Source organism: Marmota flaviventris, chromosome 17 (genome assembly GCF_047511675.1).
Source record: "Marmota flaviventris isolate mMarFla1 chromosome 17, mMarFla1.hap1, whole genome shotgun sequence".
Lineage (NCBI taxonomy): Eukaryota > Metazoa > Chordata > Mammalia > Rodentia > Sciuridae > Marmota > Marmota flaviventris.
The window spans coordinates 72,308,461-72,317,165 of NC_092514.1; the positions used below are offsets into that span (position 1 = coordinate 72,308,461).

The 8,705-nt window shown below is 52.2% G+C and overlaps 2 protein-coding genes across 5 annotated transcripts; one reads left to right on the forward strand and one right to left on the reverse strand.

Moving 5' to 3' along the window:
• Positions 1-146: 146 nt before the first annotated feature.
• On the forward strand, positions 147-3,370 carry Mrps7 (mitochondrial ribosomal protein S7). Its single transcript, XM_027955731.3, has 5 exons — positions 147-236; positions 768-959; positions 1,071-1,134; positions 1,655-1,822; positions 2,761-3,370. The coding sequence occupies exons 1-5, from the start codon at positions 154-156 to the stop codon at positions 2,980-2,982; spliced, it is 729 nt and encodes a 242-aa protein (XP_027811532.2). The 5' UTR covers positions 147-153; the 3' UTR covers positions 2,983-3,370.
• Positions 3,290-7,979, reverse strand: Mif4gd (MIF4G domain containing). 4 transcript variants are annotated; one of them, XM_027955734.2, is made up of 6 exons: positions 7,834-7,979; positions 6,582-6,713; positions 5,359-5,468; positions 5,024-5,179; positions 4,811-4,903; positions 3,290-4,058 (listed from the first exon to the last, which is right to left on the reverse strand). In XM_027955734.2, the coding sequence occupies exons 2-6, from the start codon at positions 6,667-6,669 to the stop codon at positions 3,831-3,833; spliced, it is 675 nt and encodes a 224-aa protein (XP_027811535.1). In that variant the 5' UTR covers positions 6,670-6,713; positions 7,834-7,979; the 3' UTR covers positions 3,290-3,830. The 4 variants fall into 4 exon arrangements, with proteins under 4 accessions (XP_027811535.1, XP_027811534.1, XP_071459756.1 ...); XM_027955733.3 differs by lacking the exon at positions 7,834-7,979 and adding an exon at positions 7,613-7,727; XM_071603655.1 differs by lacking the exon at positions 7,834-7,979 and adding an exon at positions 7,230-7,605.
• Positions 7,980-8,705: the final 726 nt, after the last annotated feature.

The window sequence follows — 8,705 nt, forward strand, 5'->3', positions numbered from 1 at the left end:
CTTCCTTTTGGCCCTTGGAGTGAGAGATTCTAATGTGCAGATCAATGAGAATGAAATGAAGTTTTAGGATCCTCTGACGTCTTTATCCCGTCTCCCGTCCCTAGCTCAGGCGCGCCGAGGACAGTCCTTGTGGGGTCCTCGTGGCCGGCCAAGATGGCTGCCCCCGCACTGAAGGCTCTGCTAGGCTGGTCAGGCTTGGCGCCGGGCTTGCTGCGTACTGTCAGTCCGCTTCTAGGGTAAGAGGGCAGCGGGCAGCTGGGAGCACCGCCTGGGTCTTCACGGAGGGACCTGCGGGGAAAGAAAGGAACCACAGGCCGACTCACGCTGGACCTTGGAGCGAGCGCTGCTCTAGGGGTCGAAACACCTAAGTTCAAGCCTCTTAACTAGCTGCGTAACCTTGGGCCAATCTGAAGATTTAGTGACTGCCCCTTGGCTGGGAGGTCGGGCTATGTCGGGGTGTAACTCGAGCTGGAAGTGCAGCCCTGTTAAGAGTTTAGAGCTGAGATGCCTGGAGGTGGGTGGAGAGGTGAGCTGGCGGGAGCCTGTTCTTACCGTTAGCATTTGACTAGGAGGAAGCTTTCCTGACCTGTTTGGGGGAGGTCCTTCTACCTCTTGGGACAGAGCCAAAATTATTACTGTTCAGGTAAAGCTCGCGGCTTCCGTGCTGCTCTCCCTCGTTGGCGGGTTGCACACATACCTATTGTTAAGTCAAGCTTGTTCACTTGTGGAGTCAGCTTGTGCCTGCCTCCTTTGCTTCTCGCTCCCAGGCAAACCCAGGTGAGGTGGAGCCGCTATGGTGCTGAATTCAGAGATCCCCTAATTGACAAGGAACATTACCGCAAGTCTGTGGCAGAGCTCACCGAGGAGGAGAAATATGACCAGGAGCTCAAGAAAACTCAGCTCATCAAAGCTGCCCCAGCGACGAAAACAAGCTCCGTGTTTGCAGACCCGGTGATCAGGTTAGATGGAAACACTTGTTCCACGGACTGGGATTATCCCAGGGAGGGTCTGCAGCAAGGATACCATAATACAGCCTTAGAAAGCTAAACCTGTTGCTTTTCTCCTTGAAGTAAATTCACGAACATGATGATGAAAGGAGGAAACAAAGTACTGGCCAGATCTCTCATGAACCAGGTAAAGAGTTCCTCCTGTTATCTTTCTCCTCATGAAGAATGGGCCAGGCATGATGACACATACCTTAAACCCCAACAACTCAGGAAGTTGAGGGAGGAGAGTTGGAGACTCTAGGCAATTTAGCCAGACCCTGTCTCAACATTAAAAAAAAAGATGGGGCTGTGGCTCACTGATTAAGCTCTTTGGGTTTAATCCCCAGTACCCCCCAAAAAAATTAAAATCAATTCATATGCCTTTTTTAAAAAATTAACTCCCCTGTAATGTATAGGGTTTGGGGCTTCAATGAGGTCCTGCAGGAGTCAACAACTGCCATTCCCTGCCATGTCACAAATCTCTGCCCACTCTTTCTGTCCTAGTCTAGCAAAAGAAGGAGGCACTTAAGAACTTTGTATTGTACATGATGAGGGTTCAACTGTACTGCCGAAGAACTGAGTGGTGGGAGTAAAGGGCAAGGTACTAGCTGGATGGGTCAACTCTATATGAAGCCTGGTGCAACCTCTTCCACTGTCTCTCTTTGCAGACTCTGGAATCTGTGAAAAGGAAGCAGTTTGAGAAGTACCATGCTGCTTCTGGAGAGGAACAGGCAACCATTGAACGCAACCCCTACACCATCTTCCACCAAGCACTGAAAAACTGTGAGCCTGTAATTGGGCTGGTACCCATCCTCAGGGGTGGCCATTTCTACCAGGTGAGTGGTCTGGCAAGAAAGCAGGGATGCCCACATGGAAAACAATGGGAATGGAAGGCTAGGAGTGTAGCTCGGTGGCAGAGCACTTGCTTATTAGCATTCATAAAGCCCGGGGTTCCATACCTAGTAAAGGCCCTCCCCCACCAAAAAAAAAAAAAATGGTGGGAGGGCTCAGAGCTGGGCCAAGAGATTGTTAGCTCTCTAGACTAGAGACCATCAGGATCTACTCACTTTAGTTGTGTAAGCAGAAGACGGAAAAGGAAGAGAGCAAAGAAGTAGCTAAATGACATCTTCTGGTAGCCCATCCCTCCCACCTTCTGTTTAGCATCCTGTTTGTCCTAAACCATATATTTCTTTTGTCGAAGGGACTACGCTTATATCCCAAAGTTATATGCCAGTATCTAGCATAGTGCTTGACCCATAACTGATAGTTCATCACTTTTAGTGGTATTGAACTTGGTATCTCTAGCATAGGTTGTAATAATCTTTGGTATTAGAAGGGTTTCTTGCCTTATCAGTATAAACTCCATTATGGTACGAAGTTTCTCACTGCACCTTTAGTATCTGACACATAGAGCCTTGCAAATGATTCTTGTACACAGGGTCATGTTTTTAGGCACTCTTGGTCACCCAGAGTAGCTACGTCACCCAGAAACAGGGCTTTTTCCAATCCGTGCTTGTATCAAAGCTTTTTGTGGCAAAGCTTCCATTAGAGGGGAAAAGGCCAATACTTGGTGAGGTTTGCAAAGCCACTTATGTCTGCTACCCTGAGGTTATCCAAAGATGAGGGAAGCTCAAAGAAAAAAAGACAGGCCTCTCTTCAGGAACCTTACTGTGCTAGAGAAAATACAGAGCCATTCCTTACAGCTTTGGGAGTCAGGGGTCCCCAGCCATGGCAAGCCCCTGGACCCGCTTACCTGTCCTGTCCCCTCACCCAGGTCCCTGTGCCCCTAGCTGATCGACGTCGCCGCTTCTTAGCCATGAAGTGGATGATCACTGAATGCCGAAAGAATAAGCACCGGCGGACATTGATGCCAGAGAAGCTGTCACATGAGCTGTTGCAGGCCTTTCACAACCAAGGCCCCGTGATCAAGAGGAAGCACGATATGCACAAGATGGCTGAGGCCAACCGAGCCCTGGCCCACTACCGTTGGTGGTAGAGGGGGAGGAAAGGTTCCCATCAGAGCCCCAGGGCTTCTGCCATTTAAAAACAAACCTTATGAGCCACTGTTCTTGAAAAATACCTGTGGGTTAAGGATATAGTTCCTTTTGAGAAGAATGGAGCAGCATGTTTGTTGCCTATCAATCCTCTTCCTTTGGGGCTAGAATAGCTCTCCCTGTCCCATCTCTTTATAAAGAGAACAAGTCAACGTATTGATTTTCTCCAAGAAATTCAGGGCCCAGGCTTCTCTCACCTCAGAGTGGGCCTTCGGATACTATGAAAGGAAGAAATTTTTGTATCAGAAATGATTATTAGAAAATCTTTAATCTGAACTAGTGTAACACATTATGTAAGAACTACCATTCATTAAAACTGGCTAGAGGATATAGGCTGGTTTCCACAGTGGTTTTTATACAAAATGTATAAAAAGCAGTTTCTGGTGCGAGCTGTGCTCTGTGCTCCTCAAAATCCCAAAGCATCCTATGGATGACTGTGATTACCCATTTTACATATGGGGAAACTGAGGCACCAAGGTAATGTTGCACCAATTATTATAGGGTGCAGTGGTTAGAAATTGCCCTTCTCTGACTGGCCTAGGGGAAAGGTGGTAGGAGAGAGGCTGATTGAGCTGTGGGGAAAGGGGATCAGTCTTGAGCCCAGGGAGCAGATCTGTTTGGTGTCCCCGCCAACCTCTGAGTGGGGGAAGGGAATGAGAGGACTGTGGCATAAATGGGGAGATGTGGAAGTCTAGAAAGGGAAAGCCTTTGGAAAAGGCAGCTGTCTTGCCATCTTAGGAGGAGGGTGGAGTAAAGACCAGTGCTACAGTGAGCAATCACTGAGCCAAACCTAGTCAGAAACCTCACTGTAGTAATACTTGTGGGCAGCCGGCGTGGTCTTCCAGCCAGCCGCCCGGAACTCAATGATCTCTAGCAGCAGCAGCTGGGCCAGGGAGCTGAGGCCTGTTGGGAGCAGGAAGCCATCCCGGATCAGGACAAAGAGCTCATCCATGCGCTGCCCATTCATCTTCTCCAGCTGTTCCCCAACACGGTGCAGCTGGAGCACCAAGCAGTCCACCTGCAGAGGTAGCAGGAAATACCTCGTCAGTCTGGGTAGGACCTGCCTCTCACAGGAGTAGTATTGCTTGCTGAGTGTCAGGCCCCCATGCCTGGTCCTTTATTCTAGTTTTTCATTTTCACACCTCCCACCGTGTTACCCACATGTAAGGAAGGAAACAAGTGGCTGGGTACAGTGGCACATGCCTATAGTCCCAGTGGTTCGGGAGGCTAAGGCAGGAGGATTGCAAATTCAAAGCCAGCCTCAGCAACATCGAGGCACCAAGCAATTCAGTGAGATATCCTGTCTCTAAATAAAATACAAAATAGGGCTGGGGATGTGGCTCAGTGGACAAGTACCCCTGAGTTCAATCCCTGGTAACTGCACTCCCCAATACCCTCCTCCTCAAAAAAAAAAAAAAAATGAGTTCAGAACCTTGCCTAGAACATCTGGCCAGGCAGGCCTCACCTGTTCTCCAAACTGCTTCTGAACTCCACTTTCCTGCTTCCCACTGACTGCCTGACCTGGTTTGGTTTCTAGGCCATCTGTGCCCACAGCTGGCTGTGGCTGCCACCATTCCTATCATAGCTTGGTTTTCCTGCTGGGGAGAAGCTGCTGAGCCAGTCAGTCTTGGCTGCTGTCTGTCCTGGATAAATTCCAGACCCACCAGCTTGTCATGTAACTATAACATACTTTAAATGTCCCCACCAGGCTGCTACCCAGAAGTGATGCCCTCCAAGCCCTCTATAGCCTTCTGTGCCAGGGCTACCCACCTCTTCCTCTTTGCTCAGACTGTCAGGCTGGGCCAGCCGGAAGAGGCAGTCATAGACAGGGTTCACCAGGGCCATCATGGGCATATTGTTCACCTGTGGAGGAAAAGGAGGGGACAGAGTGGCAGCCATCTCTCAAGTTTGAAATGCTCCATGGGGAGCATTTCAAACTTGAGAAATGGTCATGTCTGCCTCACAGGGTGGCTGGGGCCTCACCCTCAGGTAGTCAAAGATGTTGCAGATAAAGGTGACATAGCAGACCCAGCCCTGCAGGGAGCGTGCCCTCAGCTGCTCCCGGGCTTGGTACTCCTGCTGCAGCCGGTTGAGGAGTCCACGACGGAAGACACTCTGGCCTGCTTGTTTACTCTCTGCCTGTGAGCCAGGGAGAGGCTGGTGAGGGGCAGGGGCAGTGATGTGGTCACCCCACCTATCCTATACTTCTCCCTGCCATTGAGCTAACGCTCTTCGTATCTCTGTCCTGCTGGCAGCCTCTTCCCACTACTGAGTAGTCTTCCTCAAAGCAGCTCCCTTTCCTCTGCCAACCCCCCAACCTGAATGATGGCGTAGCACATGCGTCCTGCTTCCTTGCTGAACACACAGTCCTGCAGAGAATGGTCCACAATCACATTGGCCACTTTCTCCAAGTCCACAGCGCCTGGATCTAGGTAAAGATAGGAGGGGAGTCTAGAGCTGCCTGCTGATCACATTTGCCTTCATCTGCTCCCAAGAGGAATTTGAGATATTTAGGGTATTCACATTATATGCTTAAATTTAGAGAGATGAAGAAGAGGCTGAGGGGAAGCTCAGTTATATAGAACTTCCCTAGTATGCATAAGGCCTTAGCTTTGACCCCAAGCACCACAAAGGAGAATACCTACAGAAGGGGGTAAGTAACCACTCATAGAAGCAGCTCCAGCTGTAAGACCCCTGGTTGCCCAAAGAGAGAAAATAGGGAGTTACATGGCTGGTAGAGACCAAACAAAACCAAAACTTCTTAGGACACATATCTTCCTGGCACTAGGTTGAGAAAGGAACACTTATACTAAGCTGTCTACATCAGTTTCACAGAAGAAATTTTCTTTTAGCCAGATGTAGCAGTGATGCACACTGTAATCCCAGCTACTCGGAGGTAAGGCAGGAGGATCATACATTTGATCCTGGGCAACTTAGCACCTGTCTTAACTAAGAATAGGGCTGGGGATGTAGCTCAGTGGTAGGGTGCCCTTGGGTTAATCAGTACTGGGTGGGTCGGGGGGAAGTTCTATGATTCACACACAGCTCCTGATAAGTAGGTATGCAGGGCTTTTCCACAGGCTTAGCCTGGCATGTGATGGGCACTGCTAATTGGAAGTTGGGTCACAATTTTGTCCTGATTGCTATAGAAGGAAAGTTTTGGGACACAGTAAATATCTCCTCTGCAAATCAATGTTTTCCATCCTCTATCCAAGTCAGGTAGCCCCATATAACCAAGAGTGGGCTTCAGCAGTGCTGAACCCAGCAAACAAATACAAAGGTTTAAAAGACAGGAACTGCTCTCCTCTTTCATGGGTATTTCAAAATAAATAAATGAATGAATGAATAAAGCATTACAGTCTGAGAGAGGGTTCTGAACCATTCTCCCAAATATTAGCTTTAATGTAGCTTATCTTCCAGTTCAAGAGTTAAATTGTGACTCCTCAGAAAGTGAAGGGAGAGGGATGAACATTCCCTGGCCCTAGGGCTCAGCCCCTTCTCTGCAGCTCCTGCCCCAGCTCAGGTGGAATCTCGTGCTCACCTTTGAGTGCTGTCTTCAGAAGCTGTTGGGTCTCAGCATCAAAAGATTGGATTTTATACTCCTCTCTACTGGCCTCCCCCATGACCATTCAGACCCAGCAGCTCTTTAATGGTCTGGGATTAATGACAGCACCTGAGAGAAGAGGCATAGGGAGAGGACTCAGGCGTGGAGACCCGAGCCCAGGGTTCTAATCCTTCCAGCCCTGGGCGGGTCAAACAGTGCTTGTGACAGGTGCAACTGAGCGGTCCATGGCACTCAGTGGTTGACTGAGAGCCCGCCAAGCCTGCTTCTGGCGGAGACTGGGTACCAGCCAAGCACCTGCTGCTCAGCTTAGGAAACCCTAGACTTCTGGGATTACCCAAGAGGAGAGATGAAGGGTGAATGCACCTACCCTCCAGTCCCAGCAGGAGGCAGGTTGTTCTCAGTCGATATCAGGGAAGATTTGGGGGAAGGGTTCGCTGAGCTGGGGGCGTGGGTAGGTGGAGGCTAGACTTGCCCATATAAACCGGCCTGCTGGCTCAGCTCCATTGCGAGTGACCAGAATGAGGGCTCTGAGCTGCAGCCGGCTCCGTACAGCGGGATCCAAGGCCCTCTCCCAACCTTCTCCCTCAGCTTTCGCCAGGGTCGTCCTCAGTCCTCAAAACCCACCCGCAGGCGTCGACCGCTTGGGTGGGTGCAGGATCCTCATCGGCCGCCCCTGCCACTCGGAGCCCCAGCTCCCACTGTCCCGGCCAGCTTCCGCCCGGAACCGACTGGTTAAGCTGGCCTCCCGAGTGGCAGAAACCTGGCCCTACCCATCGGGACTCCTATTTCTGTGCTGCAATCCGGATCCTTCTTAGAGCGGGAGCGGAGTGAGGCGTCCCTCTCTGGACTCTGTGCCTCCCTCTGTCCAGAGGAAACGACCTTAGGGGTCTGCAGACGTCGGCAGCCTCCCCCAGCCCGCAGCGCCCTTCCGCGCCGCGCAGGGCGGGCGGCGGAGCCAGCCATGCGTGTCCCGCGAGCGGGAACGGCTGCGTGACCTCGCAACCCACCTGCCGGGCCGGCGCCGCGCCCGCGTGCCCGGGGACTCCGGCGGCCACGGAGCGCGCGCCCGTCCAAAGTGCTGCGCGGCCGCCGCTGAGCTCATCTCCCGGCGCGGTGCGAGGCGGCTCGCCAGCGCCACCTGCCGGTCCCCGCACCACCGCGGCCGGATCCCCGGTGGGGCTGCGCGGGACGTCTGCCAAGCTGCCTCCGTCGCGCCTGGAGAGCTCACCCTGCCTCGCCTCTCAGCCGGTGCGCTGCGGCCCTGTTCAGGACCGCAGCCGCTCGTGCCGCTGGGCCGAACCTACTCCTCCATCCGCACGAAGTCCTCGGACTGGAGTGGTGGCGTCCCCACCTCAACCCTGTCATTCTGACCCTCGGGGGACTTAGGTGAACTGGCTCAAGAGACTCCGACCAGCTGTGCGGGTGGGAGGAGTCCGTTGAGGGCGTGGCTTGGTCCAGGGGCAGCGGGCTGCAGGAGCAGTGTCTTCCAGGGTCGTGCAGTGTCCCCTTTTCCACCCACCAAGGTAGAGAAGGCGGAGGGCAGGTGTAAGAGCTGGGTCAAACCCCACCAACTCCCTCTCCTACTCCAACGAAACTAACAAAATAAGTTTCAAGTCAAAGGGGCAGTCGAAGAGAAGGGTCCCAATTGGCAACATGCGGTCCATGTCGCTGTGCCCTTGGCCTTTCTTGGCAGGGACTGGGTGAGCTTCGTAGTTGCCGCCCCACCCCCCACAGCCCGGTCAAGAGTGTTGCCAAAGTCTCTCTGGAAATGGAGAATTCTCAGCTGCAGCAAAAATTCTCTTGTGAGCAGGAGAGATGAGCATAAACTTTACTCCAATGGAATTTCATTAAATACAATGATGCAGCTGCCTGCAGCAGGCCCAGGCCTCAGGCCTCGGAGAGTCGGTAGCCTGGACCTTCATCAGCAGAAGGTCTGAACAGACCACAAAGAGCCAGGTCCAAGGAAAGAAGCATGATGGTGAGAAAGAACTCAGGGATCACAAGGTACCCGGGAAGGCCCCAGCACCCTCAAACTGTGGCCACTCCCTGAAGGTGTCTCCAGTTTGGTGCAGGGGCTGCAGCATCATAGCCTGAGTACCA

Bases quoted from the DNA above. Each gene is read 5' to 3' on its own strand.
- Mrps7 (XM_027955731.3), top strand. From the start codon at position 154: ATGGCTGCCCCCGCACTGAAGGCTCTGCTAGGCTGGTCAGGCTTGGCG. The intron at 960-1,070 runs GTTAGATGGAAA...TTCTCCTTGAAG, and splicing joins TTTGCAGACCCGGTGATCAG to TAAATTCACGAACATGATGA. The intron at 1,823-2,760 runs GTGAGTGGTCTG...CCCCTCACCCAG, and splicing joins GGGGTGGCCATTTCTACCAG to GTCCCTGTGCCCCTAGCTGA.
- Mif4gd (XM_027955734.2), bottom strand. From the start codon at position 6,669: ATGGTCATGGGGGAGGCCAGTAGAGAGGAGTATAAAATCCAATCTTTT. The intron at 5,469-6,581 runs GTGAGCACGAGA...ATCTTTACCTAG, and splicing joins TCTGAAGACAGCACTCAAAG to ATCCAGGCGCTGTGGACTTG. The intron at 5,180-5,358 runs GTTGGGGGGTTG...CCTGGCTCACAG, and splicing joins TGTGCTACGCCATCATTCAG to GCAGAGAGTAAACAAGCAGG.